Source organism: Chiloscyllium plagiosum, unplaced genomic scaffold, assembly GCF_037043375.1.
Source record: "Chiloscyllium plagiosum isolate Xiang-an unplaced genomic scaffold, Cpla_swu_hap1 HiC_scaffold_24, whole genome shotgun sequence".
Classification (NCBI taxonomy): Eukaryota; Metazoa; Chordata; class Chondrichthyes; order Orectolobiformes; family Hemiscylliidae; genus Chiloscyllium; species Chiloscyllium plagiosum.
The window spans coordinates 58,520,699-58,545,004 of record NW_028270162.1 but is presented as its reverse complement, the minus strand read 5'-3'; the positions used below and the strand labels follow the sequence as shown (position 1 = coordinate 58,545,004).

General features: G+C 49.7%; 1 protein-coding gene across 5 annotated transcripts in view; it reads right to left on the bottom strand.

The window, feature by feature from the left end:
* Positions 1-24,306, bottom strand: part of cabin1 (calcineurin binding protein 1) — a 513,604-nt gene that overhangs the window by 71,110 nt on the left and 418,188 nt on the right. For all 5 annotated transcript variants that reach the window (XM_088000226.1, XM_088000222.1, XM_088000224.1 and 2 more), the window contains one exon: positions 13,051-13,125. In XM_088000226.1, the coding sequence (XP_087856352.1) occupies positions 13,051-13,125 (75 nt within the window). The remainder of the gene's footprint in view (positions 1-13,050; positions 13,126-24,306) is intronic.

The following is a 24,306-nucleotide window of genomic DNA, read 5'->3' as shown; positions in this document are numbered from 1 at the left end:
CGACTCCCACTACACAATTTCCTGCCCACCGACTCCCCCTACAGTGACCCGCCCACCGACTCCCCTATACAGTGACCTGCCCACCGACTCCCCCTACGCAGTGACCCGCCCACCGACTCCCCCTATGCAGTGACCTGCCCACCGACTCCCTATACAGTGACCCGCCCACCAACTCCCCCTACGCAGTGACCCGCCCACCAACTCCCTCTACAGTGACCTGCCCATCGACTCCCTCTACACAGTGACCCGCCCAATGACTCCCCCTACACAGTGACCCGCCCACCGACTCCCACTACACTTTGACCGGCCCGACTCCCCCTACACAGTGACCCGCCCATCGACACCCCCTACAGTGACCCGCCCGACTCCCCCTACAGAGTGGCCCGCCCACCGACTGCCCCTACACAGTGGCCCGCCCACCGACTGCCCCTACACAGTGGCCCGCCCACCGACTGTCCCTACACAGTGGCCCGCCCACCGACTGCCCTTACACAGTGGCCCGTCCACCGACTCCCACTACACAATTTCCTGCCCACCGACTCCCCCTACAGTGACCCGCCCACCGACTCCCCCTACAAAATGACCTGCCCACCGACTCCACGACACAGTGATGCGCACGACTGCCCCTACACAGTGACCCGCACGACTCTCCCTACACAGTGACCCGCCCTCCGACTCCCCCTACACAGTGACCCGCCCACTGACTCCGTATACACAGTGACCCGCCCACCGACTCCCTACACACAGTGACCCGCCCACCGACTCCCTACACAGTCACCCGCCCACCGACTCCCTATACAGTGACCTGCCCACCAACTCCCCCTACGCAGTGACCCGCCCACTGACTCCCTATACAGTGACCTGCCCACCGACTCCCTACACAGTGACCCGCCCACCGACTCCCCTATACAGTGACCTGCCCACCTACTCCCCCTACGCAGTGACCCGCCCACCGACTCCCCCTATGCAGTGACCTGCCCACCGACTCCCTATACAGTGACCCGCCCACCAACTCCCCCTACGCAGTGACCCGCCCACCAACTCCCTCTACAGTGACCTGCCCATCGACTCCCTCTACACAGTGACCCGCCCAATGACTCCCCCTACACAGTGACCCGCCCACCGACTCCCACTACACTTTGACCGGCCCGACTCCCCCTACACAGTGACCCGCCCATCGACACCCCCTACAGTGACCCGCCCGACTCCCCCTACAGAGTGGCCCGCCCACCGACTGCCCCTACACAGTGGCCCGCCCACCGACTGCCCCTACACAGTGGCCCGCCCACCGACTGCCCTTACACAGTGGCCCGCCCACCGACTGCCCCTACACAGTGGCCCGCCCACCGACTGCCCCTACACAGTGGCCCGCCCACCGACTGCCCCTACACAGTGGCCCGCCCACCAACACCACCAACAGTGACACGCCCGACACCCTCTACACAGTGACCCGCTCACCGACTCCCCCTACAATGACCCGCCCACCGACTCCCCTGACAGTGACCCGCCCACCAACTCCCTCTACAGTGACCCGCCCATCGACTCCCCCTACACAGTGACCCACCCACCGACTCCCCCTACACAGTGACCCACAGACCGACTCCCCCTACACAGTGACCTGCCAATCGACACCCCCTACAGTGACCCATCCGACTCCCTATACACAGTGACCCGCCCACCGACTCCCACTACACAGCAACCCGCCCACCGACTCCCACTACACAGCAACCCGCCCACCGACTCCCCCTACACATGGACCCGCCCACCGACTCCCCCTACACATTGACCCGCCCATCGACACCCCCTACAGTGACCCGCCCGACTCCCCCTACACAGCGACCCGCCCATCGACTCCCCCTACACATTGACCCACCCACCGACTCCCCCCCACAGTGACCTGCCCACCGACTCCCCCGACACATTGACCCGCCCACCAACTCCCCCTACACAGTGACCCGCCAACGACTCCCCATACACAGTGACCCGCCCGACTCCCTATACACAGTGACCCGCCCAGCGACTGCCTATACACAGTGAACCGCCCACCGACACCCCCTACAGTGACCCGCCCACCGACTCCCTATACACAGTGACCCGCCCACCGACTCCCTATACACAGTGACCCGCCCACCGACTCCCCCTACACAGTGACCCGCCCGACTCCCCCTACACAGTGACCTGCCTACCGACTCCCTATACAGTGACCCGCCCACCGACTCCCTATACAGTGACCCGCCCACCGACTCCCTATACACAGTGGCCCGCCCACCGACTCCCTATACACAGTGGCCCGCCCACCGACTCCCCCTACACAGTGGCCCGCCCACCGACTCCCCCTACACAGTGGCCCGCCCACCGACTCCCCCTACACAGTGGCCCGCCCACCGACTCCCCCTACACAGTGGCCCGCCCACCGACTCCCCCTACACAGTGGCCCGCCCACCGACTCCCCCTACACAGTGGCCCGCCCACCGACTCCCCCTACACAGTGACCCGCCCACCGACTCCCCCTACACAGTGACCCACCCAACTCCCCCTACACATTGACCCGCCCACCAACACCACCAACAGTGACACGCCCGACACCCTCTACACAGTGACCCGCTCACCGACTCCCCCAAGAGTGACCCGCCCATCGACACCCCCTACAGTGACCCGCCCGACTCCCCCTACACAGTGGCCCGCCTGACTCCCCCTACACAGTGGCCCGCCTGACTCCCCCTACACAGCGGCCCGCCCAAGACTCCCCCGACACAGCGGCCCGCCCACCGACTCCCCCGACACAGCGGCCCGCCCACCGACTGCCCCTATACAGTGACCCACGCATCGACGCCCTCTACACAGTGACCCGCCCACCGACTGCCACTACACAATGACCCGCCTGACTCCCCCTACACAGTGACCCGCCCATCGACACCCCCTACAGTGACCCGCCCGACTCCCCCTACACAGTGGCTCGCCTGACTCCCCCTACACAGTGGCCCGCCCATCGACTCCCCCTACACAGCGGCCCGCCCATCGTCTCCCCCTACACAGTGGCCCGCCCACCGACTGCCCCTACAGTGACCCGCCCACCGACTCCCCCTACACAGTGACCCACCCACCGACTCCCCCTACACAGTGACCCGCCAATCGACACCCCCTACAGTGACCCACCCGACTCCCTATACACAGTGACCCGCCCACCGACTACCACTACACAGCGACCCGCCCACCGACTCCCACTACACAGCGACCCGCCCACCGCCTCCCCTACACAGTGACCCGACCACCGACTCCCCCTACACAGTGACCCGCCCACCGACTCCCACTACACAGTGACCCGCCCATCGACTCCCCCTACAGTGACCCGCCCGACTCCCCCTACACAGTGACCCGCCCATCGACTCCCCCTACACAGTGACCCGCCCACCGCCTCCCCCCCCCAGTGACCTGCCCACCGACTCCCGCTACACATTGACCCGCCCACCGTCACCCCCTACAGTGACCCGCCCGACTCCCCCTACAGTGACCCGCCCATCGACTCCCCCTACACAGTGGCCCGCCAATCGACTCCCCCTACACAGTGACCCGCCCATCGACTCCCCCTACAGTGACCCGCCCGACTCCGCCTACACATTGACCCGCCCACCAACAGTGACACGCCCGACACCCTCTACACAGTGACCCGCTCACCGACTCCCCCTACAATGACCCGCCCACCGACTCCCACAACACAGTGACCTGCCACCCGACTACCCTTACAGTGACCCGCCTGACTCCCTATTAAGTGACCCGCCCACTGACTCCCCCTAAAGTGACCCGCCCACCGACTCCCCCTACAGTGACCTGCCGCCCGACTCTCCCACACAGTGACCCGCCCACCGACTCCCACTACACAATTTCCTGCCCACCGACTCCCCCTAGTGACCCGCCTGACTCCCTATACACAGTGACCCGCCCACCGACTCCCCCTACAAAATGACCTGCCCACCGACTCCACGACATAGTGATGCGCACGACTGCCCCTACACAGTGAACCGCCCGACTCTCCCTACACAGTGACCCGCCCTCCGACTCCCCCTACACAGTCACCCGCCCACTGACTCCCTATACACAGTGACCCGCCCTCCGACTCCCCCTACAGTGACCCGCCCACCGACTCCCTACACAGTTACCCGCCCACCGACTCCCTACACAGTTACCTGCCCACCGACTCCCTACACAGTAACCCGCCCACCGACTCCCCTATACAGTGACCTGCCCACCGACTCCCCCTACGCAGTGACCCGCCCACCGACTCCCCCTATGCAGTGACCTGCCCACCGACTCCCTATACAGTGACCCGCCCACCGACTCCCCCTACGCAGTGACCCGCCCACCAACTCCCTCTACAGTGACCTGCCCATCGACTCCCTCTACACAGTGACCCGCCCAATGACTCCCCCTACACAGTGACCTGCCCACCGACTCCCACTACACTTTGACCGGCCCGACACTCCCTACACAGTGACCCGCCCATCGACACCCCCTACAGTGACCCGCCCGACTCCCCCTACAGAGTGGCCCGCCCACCGACTGCCCCTACACAGTGGCCCGCCCACCGACTGCCCCTACACAGTGGCCCGCCCACCAACACCACCAACAGTGACACGCCCGACCCCTCTACACAGTGACCCGCCCACCGACTCCCCTGACAGTGACCCGCCTACCAACTTCCTCTACAGTGACCCGCCCATCGACTACCCCTACACAGTGACCCACCCACCGACTCCCCCGACACAGTGACCCGCCAATCGACACCCCCTACAGTGACCCATCCGACTCCCTATACAGTGACCCGCCCACCGACTCCCACTACACAGCAACCCGCCCACCGACTCCCACTACACAGCAACCCGCCCACCGACTCCCCCTACACAGCAACCCGCCCACCGACTCCCCCTACACATTGACCCGCCCACCGACTCCCCCTACACATTGACCCGCCCACCGACTCCCCCTACAGTGACCCGCCCACCGACTCCCCCTACAGTGACCCGCCCACCGACTCCCCCTACAGTGACCCGCCCACCGACCCCCCCTACAGTGACCCGCCCATCGACACTCCCTACAGTGACCCGCCCGACTCCCCCTACACAGCGACCCGCCCATCGACTCCCCCTACACATTGACCCGCCCACCGACTCCCCCCACAGTGACCTGCCCACCGACTCCCCCACACATTGACCCGCCCACCGACTCCCCCTACACATTGACCCGCCCACCGACTCCCCCTACACATTGACCCGCCCACCGACTCCCCCTACAGTGACCCGCCCATCGACACCCCCTACAGTGACCCGCCCGACTCCCCCTACACAGCGACCCGCCCATCGACTCCCCCTACACATTGACCCGCCCACCGACTCCCCCCCCCAGTGACCTGCCCACCGACTCCCCCTACACATTGACCCGCCCACCAACTCCCCCTACACAGTGACCCGCCAACGGCTCCCTATACACAGTGACCCGCCCACCGACACCCCCTACACAGAGACCCGCCCACCGACTCCCTATACACAGTGACCCGCCCGACTCCCTATACACAGTGACCCGCCCAGCGACTGCCTATACACAGTGACCCGCCCACCGACACCCCCTACAGTGACCCGCCCACCGACTCCCTATACACAGTGACCCGCCCACTAACTCCCCCTACACAGTGACCCGCCCACTAACTCCCCCTACACCAGTGACCCGGCCACCAACTCCCCCTACACAGTGACCCGCCCACCAACTCCCCCTACACAGTGACCCGCCCACCAACTCCCCCTACACAGTGACCCGCACACTAACTCCCCCTACACAGTGACCCGCCCACTACCTCCCCCTACACAGTGACCCGCCCACCGACACCCTATACAGTGACCCACTCATCGAGCCCCCTATACACAGTGACCCGCCCACCGACCCTCCCCCCACAGTGACCCGCCCACTGACTCCCCCTACACAGTGACCCACCCACCGACTCCCCCTACACAGTGACCTGCCCACCAAACCCCCTACACAGTGACCTGCCCACTGACTCCCCCTACATAGTGACACCCCTACTGTAATCCCCCCACAGAGGCACGCTGCCATCACCATCTGAACCCTCTACATAGAGACACCCAACACCTAAACATGATATATTTTGTTTCTAGCTGAAAATGTGTTGCTGGAAAAACGTAGCAGGTCAGGCAGCATCCAAGGAACAGGAGAAGCAACGTTTCGGGCATGAGCCCTTCTTCAGGAATGAGGAAAGTGTGCCAAGCAGGCTAAGATAAAAGGTCGGGAGGAGGGACTTGGGGGAGGGGCGTTTGAAATGCTATAGGTGGAAGGAGGTTAAGGTGAGGGTGATAGGCCGGAGACGGGGTGGGGGCAGAGAGGTTGGGAAGAAGATTGCAGGTTAGGAAGGTGGGGAAATGAGGAAACTGGAGAAATCGGAGTTCATCCCTTGTGGTTGGATGGTTCCTAGACGGAAGATGAGGCGTTCTTCCTTCAACCGTCGTGTTGCTGTGGTCTGGCGATGGAGTAGTCCAAGGACCTGCATGGCCTTGGTGGAGTGGGAGGGGGAGTTTAAGTGTTGAGCCACGGGGTGGTTGGGTTGGTTGGTCCGGGTGTCCCAGAGGTGTTCTCTGAAACGTTCCACAAGTAGGCGGCCTGTCTCCTCAATATAGAGGAGGCCACATCGGGTGCAGTAGATGCAGTAAATGATGGGTGTGGAAGTGCAGGTGAATTTGTGGCGGATATGGAAGGATCCCTTGGGGCCTTGGAGGGAAGTGAGGGGGAAGGTGTGGGCACAAGTTTTGCATTTCTTGCGGTTGCAGGGGAAGGTGCCGGGAGTGGAGGTTGGGTTGGTGGGGTATGTGGGATCTGACAAGGGAGTCACGGAGGCAGTGGTCTTTACGGAATGCTGATAGGGGAGGGGAGGAAAATATATCCCTGGTGGTGGGGTCCGTTTGGAGGTGGCGGAAATGACGACAGATGATACGATGTATATGGAGGTTGGTGGGGTGGTAGGTGAGGACCAGTGGGGTTCCGTCCTGGTGGTGGTTGGAGGGGCGGAGCTCAAGGGCGGAGGAGCGGGAAGTGGAGGAGATGCGCTGGAGAGCATCTGGGGGAATATTGCAGTCTTTGAAGAAGGAGGCCATCTGGGTTGTACGGTATTGGAACTGGTCCTCCTGGGAGCAGATGCGGCGGAGACGAAGGAATTGGGAATATGGGGTGGCATTTTTACAGGGGGCTGGGTGGGAGGAGGTGTAGTCTAGGTAGCTGTGGGAGTCGGAAAAAAGTGATGTTTGTGATTAGATTGAACAGTGTGCTTGTAGATGCTTCGAAGTTACATTGGGTGATCGCAGTCCTAATAGTGGAACGTTATGCACTTTTCTCTACGTATACCTTTAGGTATGAGACTGTCAATTTCAATGTAGCTTCAACAGCAAGCCACTGTTCCAGCTTGAAACTACGAACCGTTCTTATCAATACCTCTTCACTATTTCTGTTATCTTTCAAGCAGGTTTACATTGTGAATGCTGATTACTACTTGGGGCACATTTCACCAGATGTTACCAAACCAAACGATGACCTAATATGTGCCATTGTAATGAGTTTGCTAAATCAGTGTTGATCAATGTGGCTACTATTGTCCTACACGTCTCACAATGTAACAAAGAACTTGCTGAGATCTCCAGCCACTGATTTGATGAATATTAGATGAAATAATTTTTGTTCGGGTTCCTCATACAACAATTAATGGCGTCTTTGTAAATTTGATGCCCCCACCCCATGTGCAGTGGAGAGACTCAGAGCCAGACACTTTCACACAATTGATCTAATCAGTTAGTGAGACTCACCGTAACAACTCAATGTGCACCAGCCCATACAAACACACCCACAGTCAATGTACACATATGTGCATGGATGGATGGATGGACACATACACACACTCAACTTGTGAACAGCATTTTATAAATGGACATCCTTCAGCTGCCAGCAGTTAAGTACTACATCTTTGATTTGGTGACTCATTCCAAATAATTCTAATTAAACTGGCTGGGATTTTATGAGATGCCAGCTGTCAGACTGGAGCTGAGCAGATACAGAGGTAACACTGCAGTTTCTGCAATGATCTGGAGAGTACATTGAATGAAGCTGCCAGAAAAGCAGGGCCCTTGAACTGTATCTGGAGGTTTGAAGTGATGTTTCATCACAGACGTTTCAGTTTACTGATGCTGGTACCAATATGCAAAAAGGTTCCAGGACTTAAGAAATTAAATGAAGTACAGTAAAAAGACAGTTTACGATAAATTTGCATTAGTCCTTTACACTGTCATGTATATTTGACTTTAACCTAAAACTATTAGATGCCCACCCAGAGATTATTAGGATTTGCAATTACTCTCAGAGCTCTTGGTAAAGTTGCAAGAATATCCAGAGTTATAAAATAATTATAGTATAGTTAAAAATAATTATAGTCTGGTGTAATTATAATGATAGACTGTAGAGGGAAGAAAAGCAGCAGAAACTGCCATGCTTGTGGCTAGCAGGTATATGACAGTGGAGTCGAAAATTATGTTGTTGAAAAAGAACAGCAGGTCAGGCAGCATCTGAGGAGCAGGAGAGTCGACATTTCAGGCATAAGGCCCTCAGCAGGAATTGGGAAGGTAGCTGGAAGATAAATAGCAGGGTGGGGTTGGGGGTAAGGTAGCTGGGAAGGCGCTAAGTAGATGCAGTTAGTGATAGGTCCATGGGGAGGGTGGAGTGGGTAGGTGGGAAGGAAGATGGCAGGTAGGATAGATCAAGAAAGCAGTGCCGAGTTGTAGAGTTGGATCTGGGATGAGGTGGGGGGGAGGGGAGATGAGGAAACTAGTGAAGTCAACATTAATGCCATGTGATTGAAGGGTCCCAAGGTGGAAGATGAGGTGTTCTTCCTCCAGTTGTTGGGTGGCTTGGATTTGACAATGTAGGCGGCCCAGGACTTGCATGTCCTTGGTGGGGTGGGAGGGGGAGTTGAAGTGATCAGCCACAGGGGGTAAGTGGGTTGCATAGGCAGTTGCTAAGGAAGGAGACATGGCTGTAGTAGTGGGTCTTAACATTTAATGTGTTTGAAGAGGGTGAGAGCACTGGAAATGACCTGGGGGTGCAGTGAGAGAGACTCTCACAGATTCTTGTGGGAGGAGGAGGAGAACTTTTTCAAGTCAGGCTTCCTTGCAGGAGGCTTCACAGTAACGTTACAACAACTAGGAGAAAGTGAGCACTGCAGATGCTGGAGAGGCAGAGTCAAAAAATGTGGCGGTAGAAAACCACAGCAGGTCAGACGGCACTCGAGGAGCTGGAGAGTCAACGAATCATGCATAAGCCCATAACCAGCAATGTTTGGGGTGGGATGGAAGGAGGCTGAGAGATAAATAGGAGGGTGGGGGTGGGGGTGGGGGTAGGGGAAGGTAGCTGGAAAGGAGATAGGTAGATGAAGGTGGGTGTTGATAGTGGCAGGTCGGTGGGGAGGGTGGAGTGGATAGGTGGGATGGAAGATGGATAGGTCAAACAGTTCAAGAGGGCAGTGCCAAGTTGGAGGTTTGGATCTGGGATGGAGTTTGGGGGGGGGGGGAAACAGTGGAGACCAAAGGCTGGAGTCAATAATGCATAAGAATATTTTGTCACATTGCTGACCAGTAACCATGAATAACACACCCTTTAATTATTTTTTAAAACTTGTTATACACAAGGTAGCTGGGAAGGCGCTAAGTAGATGCAGTTAGCAATAGGTCCGTGGGGAGGGTGGAGTGGATAGGTGGGAAAGAAGATGGCAGGTAGGACAGTTCAAAGAGGGCAGTGCCAAGTTGTAGAGTTGGATCTGGGATGAGGTGGGGGGAGGGGAGATGAGGAAACTAGTGAAGTCAACATTAATGCCATATGATTGAAGGGTCCAAAGGTGGAAGATGACGTGCTCTTCCTCCAGTTGTTGGGTAGCTTGGATTTGACAATGGAGGCGGCCCAGGACTTGCATGTCCTTGGTGGGGTGGGAGGGGGAGTTGAAGTCGTTGGCCTTGGGGGACATGTAGGTTGCGTAGAAAGAGCACTGAGGAACAAAATTTGACTCAAAGCCACATTTGGAGACTTTAGCCCAGATGAATAAACGTTTGATCAAAGGAATTGGTTTCAAACAATGTTTTAAAGGTAGAGTAGTGGAGGGGGGAAATTCCAGAGCTTAAGGCACATGAAGGAACAGCCATCAATTGTGAAGTTGGACTTGCTTAAGAAACTAGAATTGGTGAAGCACAGAGAACAGGATATTGGCATGGCTGTGGGGGATCGGGAGAGAGGGTGGTGGGCACAATTGGAAGAGTCATAGAGTCACACAGCATGGAATCAGACCATTGTCCAACTCATCCATGCCAACAGGTTTCCTAGATTAATCAAGTCCCATTTGCCTGTGTGTGGCCCACATCCCTCTAAACCTTTCCTATTCATGAAAGAGTCCAAATGCCTTTTAAATGTAACTGTACATGCATCTACCACTTCCTCTGGCAGCTCGTCCATACATGCACCAGCGACTGTATGGAAACACCGCCCCTCAGATCCCTTGTATATCTTTCCCCTCACACCTTAGACCTAGGCCCTCCGGTTTTGGACCTCTCTACCCTGGGGAAAAGACCAAGAGGTATACGGCTTAAAGAAGTTGTGTCAAAACATAACTCTGGCTGCTAGGAAAAGCAAAAGAAACTCTTGCCCTTTCACCCCACCTCCCGTTGAAAAACTAGCTGAGCCTCTGCCTGTCCTGCCACTGCCATGCTCAACAATACACTGCACATTTTAAATGGATGCCTTGGCTGCAACATCATTAGTGCTCTGGGCTGTGCACGCCAATCATTTTTTAAGATTAGATTCCCTACAGTGTGGAAACAGGCTCTTCAGCCCAAAAAGTCCACACCAACCCTCCAAAGAGTAACCCACCCAGACCCATTTCCCTCTGACTAATGCACCTAACACTATGGACAATTTAGCATGGCCAATTCACCTAGCCTGCACATCTTTGGATTGTGGGAGGAAACCGGAGCACCCCAGAGGAAACCCACGCAGACACGGGGAGAATGTGCAAACTCCACACAGACAGTCGCCTGAGGCAGGAATCAAACTCGGGTCCCTGGCACTGTGAGGCAACAGTGCTAACCACTGAGCCACTGTGCCCTCCTTCTGCATTGTTGAAATACTTAAGAAGAGCTGTCATAAACACCACATAGGGACTTTTCTAAGTGCTATTTGAGAGTTCACAGACTCAGGCTAAGGTGCAGGCTTGTATGTTGTATAACAAAGACTTAAAAAAACGTATCATTTTTGATTTTGGAAGTGCTATTAAGAAACTGTCAACTGCCCTAGTACACCAGTACAGTCTTTTATACACTAGTTAGCACAGCATTGTTCCAGGTCCCAGCATGCTGCATTGTTAAATAATTCACAAATTATAAAATAATACTGCCCAAAAGCAATTACGTTTTTTTTATAAAAGTATTTGTTTAACTTGAGTCAGCAATTTACATAACTTGCATTTTCAGAGGTGGGATTGCACTGATGAAGGAGGTGAAACCATGTTCTGCTGATAAGATCACAGGAAGTCATCTCTGTTGACAAGGCAGTTTCCACATAGTTCACATCTGCTGGTTCAGATCATAGCACAACCCTGCACCTGTTCCTTCTGATGAAGTTTAGCGCATTTTACAGCAACCAAAATATCATTGGGAAATCAGATTTCTTCAAATGCCTAGTCACAGTGACAAGCACAGCTGCAGCATGTTTTTATCCCACTTGATGCTTTTCCTGTGATCACTGCACCGGTTCGTATAGTGACTGAGCTGGGCACCTCATGTCAAGAGGTAAAGGAGATAGAGGTCACTGCAACCTTGCTGATCCAGAGATCTGAAAAGCTCAATTTCCATTGTACTCATGTAATTTTGTGTGAAAGATTGTAAGATGCGAGTAAATAAGTGTTTGCAGAAGGGAGTGTGTGAATGATTGAGAGAGAGGCAGACTGCAGGTGTGAGTGCAAGACAGAGGATGCAGAAAACAAATGCTGAATTAGGGAACAATATGTCAAAACGATTGAATCGGTGCACGAGGGAAGAGAGCATAACAGTGAACAATACCAATTCTGGGCACGAGTCCATGAGAGCACGTATGAGTGAACAGGAGTACAAGTGAGACAATGAATGAGATTGAGCCAATGAGTGAAAGAGGCAGCAAATGAGTCAATGCGAGACAGAGAGAGTGAACGAAAAGAAAAGAGCAATGGAGAATATGCATGGGTTCTGCCGACATCACGAGACATAGCATCATTATCCAAGCATTGATCTGCTCTAGTGCTAGTGCAGCTGTTTACAACTAAAGCCTCGCAGCCTTCACTGTACTGCTTTTTATTTTGTAGTGCTCTACTCAACTCTGTGAAACACATCTAGCACATTGACCACAAAACCTCACAGATATCACTTCAGCATAACCACCTGGGTTTACATATTTCTGGCAAACAGTGTATTTTCTTTAATCAAGCTGCACTTAGTCATTGGCCAGGAACTGTGTAATCTAAATACTAACATCATCTTTACACAAGATCCATGAACCCCTCCTGCCTTCAGTGTGTCTCATCAAAAATGGGGAGTTTATCATTTCTATTTGATGTAATAATGGCCTGACTATCTCGGTTTCATTTCCAACCATGGCTTAGCAAGAATCTGCTGTAATTTAGTATCAAATAGGAAATCTCCAACCGTGGCACAGACTAGACATAACGTGGAATACTGCCACCTCAGACGCTTGACTTTGGAACTAGTTTTGTAAAGGATAACTAGATTGGACAATAGTGCTGGGCTTCTGAAACAAGTTTGCCCTCTTACTGTTAAGTGGCTAGGTTCTGAACTTCTCTGTAATTATTGCTTCGAAGGGAGAGAGAGAGAGAGAGAGACAGAGAGAGAGAGAGATGGGGACACACACATACATACACAAACTTTAGAAGTACTCGCCTTCCAATCGCTCACACTCATTGCCTGGGTTGATTACCTGTTTTTGCGTTGACGTGGCCATTTGCAGCTGGCAGAATTTCATAGCTTGCTCCAAAGCTACATCCTCATCAACCTAGAAAAAGATTCAAAAGTTAGCAAGAAGAAAATAGAAAATGTGAAATACCACAGGAATGGAATCTCATTTCCTTCCCTCAGTGGAAACACCAAATAACAAGTATAAAATCTCTGTCGTACAACATTACAGTCCAGTGGACTCATGTAGATCTATATATGTTCACAGCCAGAACTCAAGAATTGAATGACCGGAAATGTCAATATGTCACATTAAGCCTGTCTACTTCTTCAATTCAATACATAACTCGCAATCTCCTTCCTCTCCACAAACAGCACTAGTTGCTCTTTAAAACCACTTATTCTATCCACTCCAATGCCCAGTAATCTATTCCATAATTCTCTAATTCAATAAGTGAATCAAAATAAATTGCCCTCACTTTTCACACCATTGTGAAGTCCAAATACCAGGGACAACTGACCTGGGTCAATGCTGTTAATTTGCTCAAACAATACTGAGGATTTCAGTTAGATTTTCTTCAACTCTCCTGTTTTTGAATGGAAACAGGCATAACTTTCAGAATTGCTTACATTTCCAGTAGCTGGAATCAACTTCATTGCCCTCTCTCCGCATGCTCCTTGGGCAACATGATCTGATCCAATGCCTCAGGAGAGTAAAAACCAAATCAATCTCCACGCATAGAAAAATGTGAGTCACACATCAGCATGGAATATTACTCCTTATGGAAAATATCATCATTGTACTCCTCTGCATTAGAGACAATTGGAGGGGCTAAGCATGATGGCCCCTTGAAAACAGGCATACTTTTCATGACAATGAATCAGAGTGTGGCACATCATCTGAATGATTTCTGTATATACCATTCACTAGCTGTATGGACCAGTATGGGCCATGGTTACTTGTTAAAATTGCTTCATGCTATCCTGTGAACAATAGGTGACTGTGAAAGAGATTGTAGACATGCCTTTACTTTTATTAGTCACTCTTGGAACATGGACGTCACTGGCTGGCTAGGATTTATTGCCTATTCCTAGTTGCATTTGAGAAGGTGTGGGTGAGCTGCCTTCTTGAACTGCTGCAGTCCATGTACGGTAGGTCGACCCACAATGTCCTTAGGGAGGAAATTTCAGGATTTTGACTCAATGACATTGATGGAACAGTGGTATATTTCCAATTAAGGGTGGTGAGTGGCTTAGAGGAGAACCTGCAAGTGGTGGTATTTCCCTGTATCTACTGTCCTTGTCCTTCTAGATGAAAGTGGTCATGGGTTTGGAAGGTGTTGTCTAAGCAGCCTTTGGTGAATTTCTGCAGTGCATCTTGTAGTTAGTACACACTTCTGCCACTTGCCTGGATGGGTGCAGTTCCAACAACACTCAAGAAACTTGACCCCATCCAGGACAAAGCAGCTTGCTTGATCGGCACCACATCCACAAGCATCCACTCTCTCCACCACTGTCAAGCTTCTTGAGTGTTATTGGAGCTGCACCCATCCAGACAAGTGGGCACTCCTGACATGTGCCTTGCAGATGTTGGACAGGCTTTGAGGAGCCAGGAAGTGAGTTACTCATTGCAGAATTCCTAGCATCTGACCTGCTCTTGTCGTCAGTGTGTTTATATGGTGAGTCCAGTTGAGTTTCTGATCAAAGATAACCCCCAGGATGTTGATAGTAGGGGATTCAGTGATGGTAACACCATTGAATGTCAAGAGGTGGTGGTGAGTTTGTCTCTTATTGGAAATGGTTATTATCTGGGAGTTGTGTGGCATGAACATTGCTTGCCACTTGTCAGCCCAAGCCTGGATATTGCCCAGATCTTGTTGCATTTGGACAGGGATTGCTTCAGTACCTAAGGAATGCTGCTGAAAATCACTGGTATGTCACCATGTCACCGGTAGCTCATCTCTGGGTTTGCCATGGTGATTGAAATACAGTTGTTACAGCAGGTAGCTACAGAACAAAGGGCATGCCCATTATACACAGCATCAACTTACATTCCTTGTGCTGACACATGGTGAAATTCATTTTGCTTCTGGTAATGATAAAGTTGGCACACAGTACCAGCAAAGTCATGTGCATGCAACCACTGGCTCCTATACCATAAACCTTGCAAATTCTCATGCTCGTTTATCTGCTCGTCTCAACAAAAGGGAATACAACAAAGTCATCGGCCTTTGAATATAGTGTTTCAGTGACCTCCCTTACTCAACAGTGGACAGTGAGATATCACTCGCATCTCCAGCACAAACCTGGAAGAAGCCAGATGCAGAGACTGACAATGCTATCCTATGTGGACAGATGTCATGGTTTGTTCACCCTATATATTCTCAGTCAATATAAAATGGCATCAGGCATAACTCTGCCTCAAAAGCATACATCTGAAATAGAGGCACCAACTTGGATCTCAAAAGACAATTGCAGTATTGAGGAAACAAGTGCCACACAGCCAAATTTGGCCTCTCAGATCCTTCAACTCTAGTTACATATGAGCAATTCGCTGAGATTTGCAATGTGACAAAGACCATACAATGCTCCACTGATGACACTGTCCAATTGTTAGGAATGTTAAATTGTAAATGTTAACATTGGTTGTGGTTCAGTGAATTGCAGCCTTACCACTCTCCCCATGTCAGCTGGTCAGTATTACATATTCCACTTCAAAGGGTGAGATCACTCCCATCTCGAGTGAAGCTCCACTGCAGAACTGAGGGAGTTCAGCGGAATAGGAAATGAAATTTTATCTTCGATAGGCTGTTAAATTGAGGGGCTATGGATCTATTTCAAAGGGGAGCAGGGAAGTTATTCCAAGCTGTGCAGCCAATAATTAACTCAGCATCAGCATTATTTGAAAAACTTGGGTCATTCCCACATTGCTGTTGGAAGCTAGATGTATAAAAATTGGGACATAGCAGTTCTCATTTACTGAGAAATACTCCTTCTATAATCAGCAGGTAGCTATTCCCTAAACCGCTACTACCTCTAGGAGGGACAGGTGCACAAACTGGATCTCCAACTCAGTCTAACCAAGAGAAAGGTGAGCTAAGAGTCCAGATAACTAACTGTGAAAGAAATCTAATAAATAAATTAACATTGAGCTTTTGGTTTGCAAAACTGAACCTCTGTTAATAACCCAGCCATGACACATATGAAGCAACTGTTGGCCACTCAGCCCATTGGCCATTTGATATGATCAAGGCTGATACAATTCTTCCACATGCCTGCCTCTCACATCCTTGGCTTATTGCGAAGCTGTAATCCTGCTGTAAATTACTGGTTGTATGAGGGAAGTAGGTGAGAGCTCATCCCCTCAATGACGTTGTCCTCTGCTGCTCAATTCTTCTGAATTGCTTAATTGAAAAGATCAATGTCTCAGTTACACATAAGGTCTCTGACACCTAATTGCATATTCCTCTGCACCACTGACATTCGAATGATAAGTTTGTAGTTACCTGATTTTTTTCCCCCTACTTTTCAAGGTGCGAAAAGCAGAACATGTTGTTTAGTTGCTTTATGATACAATGTTCTACAGTCTGCTTACAAAACTGACACACTACTATCAGAGCTTCCTTCGTCTTTCTCTTGTACAACAACCTGCTCTTACACTCTATTCAGCTCCCAGCTATCCCTACCCTCCATATCCTCTCCATCTCTGCCCACATCTTTGGGCATTTCCCCTTTCCGATATCAGCAAGACCAAAGCTATTTGGACATCTTCAGCAGCCACACTTCACTGACACTGACTTCATTAACCTTGCTATCTTTTGCTGCTCACTGCGAAAATATCTGAGAATCTGAGGCATGATGTTCAAGCTGAGTTACATTTCCTTCCTCAAAGCTGCTGTAGTGCGAAGATCATATTCTTCCACTTCAAAAACCATGCCGACTTGGAGTCTTTTCTCCCTTTCCCTAGGAAATCAGGTAAAAACATTATCAACTCATGGTCCAACTTCTTGCGCGTTTTCTTGAGCTGAATGTGCACCATGCTTTACAGCTTGCGCCAAACACCACACCCAAATCCTCAGCTGTGCAAAGCTACATACTTTCATAGGCCCCATTTCCATGGTGCACTTGCTCCTGTGCTCAAATAAAGCAATTTGAGAATCATCACCCTCATCAATAAGCTTGCCACACATTACTTTAGTGAGCTTCACATGCTATATATTTACTCTATCATCTTCCAACCCTTGGCATCTTATGGTCCCTCGCGTTTTGCAGACGGGCACATTTCAAAGTCCATGACTACATGCTGAGGGACACACTAAAGCTTGGTCCAGCTGCCACCAAGGTGCAGTGGGGAAGATCACGGTCTAAGGGCTTCCTGCAAAAAGTGGATCTTTTTGCAGGATCAGATCACAGATCCCCACCCCCATTGACCCAAAATATTTGTAAATATCTTTCCTGCATGAGTTTAAAAACTCCCGTTTACACAATTGCATGGAAGCTCTGTGGGATGTGAAACTCCAACGTCATCTCAGTGGATCTTTTTTCACTCTGCAAAGACTGTATTGAATGGATTCAATCCATCATAGAATCCCTACAGTGTGGAAACAGACCTTTCAGCCCAACAAGTCCACACCGATCCTCCGAAGAGTAACCCACCCAGACCCATCCCCCTACCCTATATTTACCCCTGACTAATACACCTAAACCTATGGGAAATATAGAATGGCCAATCCAACTAACCTGCACACTTTGGATTGTGGGAGGAAACCGGAGCACCCAGAGGAAACCCAGAGCAGACAGTCACCTGAGACAGTCACCTGAGGCTGGGATTGAACCCAGGTCCCTGGCGCTGTGAGCTAGCAGTGCTAGCCACTGTGCCACCCCCATGAGAACCATGAGAAAGTACTTATAGACAAACTTTTTATGAATAAAGTATATTTTTGCAATAAGAAAAAAAAACTCCCCAGTCTCTCACTTCATCCATTCCACTGGAATCCTCATTGCTTTGGAACTCTGTTTTATTCCAGAAAGCCAGCAGGTGACTGATAGAACTGGAGCACATACATGTATTTCTACTTACCCTCCAGCCCCAGGTTCAAGCTAGGTCTATTTGCTTTCTAAATACATGAACTAGCTTGAGCATGCTACAACACAACACTGACCATCACAGAACTTCTGGCCCAATGTATGGACACTACCACTCTGCCACAAAACCTTCCCGGGTCTATTCGCAGGGAATCAAGTGGTTAATATACATCTGCAAACAATTAAACAGAATTCAGACTGCTTCCATTTTAACACCTTCCCAGTATTTTCAAAAGCTCTCTGAAAATCTTTTCCTTTGACTATGTTATGGCTTTTGCAGTTGATACCCACGATGTTGACATCATAACATTGAAACATCTACCTGCCTCAAAACTACAAGTGGCCATTTGTGCATCACTAATGAGCAATGCGCTGGATGTCAGAGTCAGTGCAAGTACATAGGGGGTGTGTTCTCACGGTTAGCAGATTATATCAAGCAACATCCTTTCAGGTGTTCACAATGGCCAAATCACTGACCATGTTCAATCACCGAGTGGTCGATTAGCTCATTTGTAATGCAGTGATGCCAAAAATGTGGGTTCAATTCTTGTACCAGCTGAGGTATGGTGACCCTTTGGTTAAACCACCACCTGCCATCTCTCTCTCTCTAATGGGATGGCAGCTCTATGATCTGCTAGAACTACGACAACTTGCAGTCAGAGGACTGGAAAATGGCTAATGTAACACCGCTGTTTAGGAAGAGAGACTGAAGACAGCAAATTATAGGCCAGTTAGCCTGACCTCGGTAAGATTTTAGAGGCGATTATTAAGGACAAGATTGAGGAGTACCTAGAAGTGCATGGTAAAATAGGGCTGGGTTAGCACGGCTTCGTCAAGGGGAGACTATGCCTGACAATCTGTTTGGAGATAAGGAGCAAGCTAGACAAAGGAAAGCCAGTGGATATGATCTATTTGGATTTCTAGAAGGCCTTTGACAAGGGACCACACAGGAGGCTGCTAAATAAGAGAAGAGGCCATGGTGTTAGGGGTAAGGCATGGTGTGGACAGAGGATTGGCTGACTGGCAGAAAGCAAAGAGTGGGGATAAATTGGTCTTACAATGGCAGCTGGTGACTCGTGGAGTTCTATCGGGGTCTGTGCTGGGACCACAGGTATTCATGTTATACATTAACGACCTGGACGAAGGAACTAAGGGTATTGTTGCTACATCTGTAAATGATATAAAGATAGGTGGGACAGGTAGTGTTAAGGAAGCAGGGAGGCTGCTTGGGCAGGCTAGGAGTGAGCAAAGAAATGGCAGATGGAATACAATGTGGGAAAGTGTGGCATCAAGCACTTTGATCAGAAGAGTAGATGCACAGACCATTTTCTAAAAAGGGAAAGGCTCAGAAATCTGAAGCACAAAGGGTTTTGGGAGTCTAGTTCAGGATTCTCTTAAGGTTAAGATGCCGGTTCAGTTGGCAGTTAGAAAAGCACATCAATATTAGCATTCATTTGTCAGGGCTGGAGTACAAGAGCAAAGATGCACTGTTGAGGCTGTATAAAGCTCAGTCAGACCATATCTGGAATATTATGAGCACTTTTCGGCCCTGTATCTTAAGAATGCTATGTTGACATTGGAAGAGGTCCAGAGGAGGTTTCCAAGAACGATCCTGGGTCTTGATAGGCTCGTCACATAAACAGCAGTTGAGGACTCTGGGTCTGTACACAATGGAGTTTAGAAGGATGAGGGATGATAGAGTCATAGAGATGTGCGGCATGGAAACAGATCCGTCGGTCCAACTCGTCCATGCTGACTCCTGATCTCATTGAAACTTACAGAATACTGAGAGGCCGAGATAGAACGTACTTGGAAAAACTTGTGCAAACTTTTGCACTTCTGGTGCAAAACTGCAAAAAGAGGAAGAAGAACACCTATACAAGGTATTCACCAAAAACGGATACCCCCGCAATTTCATCAGCAGATGCCTAAGGGAAAGACAACGGAACGAGGACATGCCGCAACCCAAAGGACTAGCCACACTACCATACATCAAGAACATCTCTGAAATGACAGCCAGACTATTGTGACCACTCGTTCTTATAACAGCACACAAACCAACAGCCACACTCAGACAACAACTCATCAGAACGAAGGACCCGATACCCAGCATGAGCAAAACTAATGTAGTGTACAAAATACCATGCAAGGACTGCACAAAACACTATATCGGGCAAACAGGAAGACAGCTAACGATCCGCATCCACGAACATCAACTAAACACGAAACGACACGACCAGCTATCCCTAGTAGCCACACACATAGATGACAAGCAACATGAATTTGACTGGGACAACACTACCATTATAGGGCAAGCGAAACAAAGAACAGCCAGGGAATTCCTAGAAGCATGGCACTCATCCACAAACTCCATCAACAAACACATCGACCTGGACCCAATATACCGGCCACTACAGCGGACAGCTGAAACTGACAACCGGAAGCGGCAGGGACAGGCCACTATAAATGCCGGAGAAAACACCACAGAAGCGCTTCACAGGAGGCTCCCAAGCACTGAGGATGTCACCTAGACAGGGGACGAAACGTTTGCAACAAAAACTTCCAGCTCGGCGAACAGAACCATAGCAATTACGGGGAGAAGGCAGAAGAATGGGATTGACAAACATATCAGCCTCAATCGAATGGTTGAGTAGACTCAATGGGCCGAATAGCCAAAATCTGTTCCTATATTTATGACTTTACTTTGCAAAACTCAGAAGAACGTCTAACCTTAGATGCAATTCTGAGATTGGGAAGACAACACTTGCTGCACAATCTCCGTGTATTAAAAATTACACAAACGATTTAAGATTATCAGTTGTGCTAGAAGTTAAATACATTCTTATGCAGGGACCCATCCTCTGCAAGAAAATGGAACACCTCCAGGTATTGAACCTTTCTTGAATTAACTAGAGATGTTGGGAATAATACTTCCCCAGCACATTCTTCTTATAGTAGCAGAATTCACTTGCCAACTAATCAGCAAAGTTTTGTTTCCTTTGAAACTTGGCATTCTTGAATCTGTTTGTGCACAATATGAAAAGTTTCTTCAACATGTCTCTTTTTTGCATAAAACTAGAGTATTGCTGAAATCAAAGAAATATAGGATATATCTTCAGCTCCTGGAGCAGAGACCCAGCTGAGCACTTATTAGTAACAATGGAGGCTGTAGCTGACAGTTCACCAAGACAATCATTTCCATTTGACTTTTTCTCCATTCACTCTGCACACAGTATTTTGCTGATGTAACTTACTTTATGCAGAGATTTAAAGTGATCTGCCGAAGAATCATGAACAATGTGAGGAAAAACATTTTCAGTCAGTGAGCAGTTAGAGTATGGAATGCACTGCCTGGAAGTGTGGTCGATACAGACATTCAATAGGACATTGGATAATTGATGGGCTAAATGGTCTCTTTTGGCACTGTAACACCTCGATGATGCTATGATAGTCACTGGCATCAGCTGCTTGAGTCCATACCAACATTTTGACCACATGGATCCTCATTTCTTCAAAAACATGGGAAAATGGACACTGTTTATATTCCTGACGGGGATTCTAAAAGTAAAATTAAATTGTCGGAAACATTTTTTTTTAAAAAGGGTGCCATCATGCACATGCGACTTCCACTCAAGTGTTCAATACCACATGTTAATGTGTTTGAAAGTAACAAACCCCGTGGCGAGCAAGCTTGGGATCCACGGCAAGATTGTGTGGTTTTAAACAAGGAACAGCAGGCATGCCATTAACCAGCTGTCACAGCAAGAACAATTTCAGAACTTCTCTCTGCACCAGAGAGTTGAACAGAAATATTTTCATTGATAAATGCTATGGAGGTAAACATTATCATGCTTTTCCAAAGAGTCAGTTGAACATTTAAGTTATGCTTACTTGCAAAATAATGAATTTCAGAACTGGAGGCAAAATGTGTTGCTGGAGAGCTAATTAGTTTAAACAGGAAATAGAAGGTGCGCAGATCACAAGTTATAGATCTAATGGCATGATAGTTGTTGCAATTTTTATAGCCATATGTTAAAAATTCACAGGAAAACCATACAGGCAAAGTCAAGTTAGGCAAGTTATTCTTTACAAAGTAAACAGTTTGAGAATGCACATTAAAGGAAATAAATATGATCTGAAGACCATTGAAGAGACGTGGTTTCAGAATGACAAGTCCTATACTTCTCGCTGTCTTAGAAAGGCAGCCAACATCATCAAAGATCTCTCCCACCCCATTTATAATCTCTTCCAACCTCTTCTGTCAGCCAGAAGATACAAAAGCTAAAACACATGTACCACCAGATTCAAGAACAGCTTTTTCCCTGCTGTTATTAGACTTCTGAACAGACTTCTAAATTCTAAATTTAATGTTGATCTCACTCTTTGTGCACCCTCTCTGCAGCTGTAACATTGTATTCCTCACTCTGTTCTATTACCCTAATACACTTTCTATGATATGATCGGCCTGTACCAGATACAAAACTTTTCACTTTACCTAGGTACATGTGACAATAATAAATCAAATTATTAGAGCGAGAGGGAGAGTAGGAAGATCAGTAAAGGTGGAGGAATAGGGCTTTAAGGATGGCAATTGTGGAAAAAGATACAGGTGATGTTTGTTCAGATGAGCAAAACGAAGAATCATTTTGAGTAGGGATGAGGAATAGCAGGCGATCTGCACCAGATCGGCACGGTGGCACAGTGGTTAGCACTGCTGCCTCACAGTGCCAGAGACCCGGGTTCAATTCTCGCCTCAGGAAACTGTCTGTGTGGAGTTTGCACATTCTCCCCGTGTCTGTGTGGGTTTCCTCCGGTTTCCTCCCACAGTCCAAAAATGTGCAGGCTAGGTGAATTGGCCATGCTAAAGTTGCATAAGTAACCAAAAATCTAGCAATTGGAGTACACTGTGAGAATGTGAAGTTGTTCACTTTGGCAGTAAGAGTGAATAAGCAGACTATTACGTCAATAGACATTATCTGAAGTGCAGAGGAATCTAGGTGTTTTTGTGCATGAGTCACAAAGATTTGCTAAAGGAAAGACATTGTGAAACTTAGAGTCATAGAGATGTACAGCATAGAAACAGACCCTTCAGTCCAACCTGTCCATGCTGACCAGATATCCCAACCCAATCTAGTCCCACCTGCCAGCACCCGGCCCATATCCCTCCAAACCCTTCCTATTCATATACCCATCCAAATGCCTCTTAAATGTTGCAATTGTACCAGACTCCACCACATCCTCTGGCAGCTCATTCCATACACGTACCACCCTCTGCGTGAAAAAGTTGCCCTTAGGTCTCCTTTATATCTTTCCCCTCTCACCCTAAACCTATGCCCTCTAGTTCTGGACTCCCCACCCCAGGGAAAAGACTATGTCTATTTACTCTATTCATGCCCCTCATAATTTTGTAAACCTCTATAAGGTCACCCCTCAGCCTCCGACACTCCAGGGAAAACAGCCCCAGCCTGTTCAGCCTCTCCCTGTCGCTCAAATCCTCCAACCCTGGCAACATCCTTGTAAATCTTTTCTGAACCCTTTCAAGTTTCACAACATCTTTCCGATAGGAAGGAGACCAGAATTGCACGCAATATTCCAACGGTGGCCTAACCAATGTCCTGTACAGCTGCAACATGACCTCCCAACTCCTGTACTCAATACTCTGACCAATAAAGGAAAGCATACCAAACGCCTTCTTCACAATCCTATCTACCTGCGACTCCACTTTCAAGGAGCTATGAACCTGCACCCCAAGGTCTCTTTGTTCAGCAACACTCCCTAGGACCTTACCATTAAGTGTATAAGTCCTGCTAAGGTTTGCTTTCCCAAAATGCAGCACCTCGCATTTTTCTGAATTAAACTCCATCTGCCACTTCTCAGCCCATTTGCCCATCTGGTACAGATCCTGTTGTAATCTGAGGTAACCCTCTTCACAGTCCACTACACCTCCAATTTTGATGTTATTTGCAAACTTACTAACTGTACCTCTAATGCTCGCATCCAAATCATTTATGTAAATGACAAAAAGTAGAGGACCCAGCACCGATCCTTGAAAGGGTTCAGAAAAGATTTACAAGGATGTTGCCAGGGTTGGATGGTTTGAGCTATAGGGAGAGGCTGAATAGGCTGGGGCTGTTTTCCCTGGAGCGTTGGAGGCTGAGGGGTGGCCTTACAGAAGTTTATAGAATCATGAGGGGCA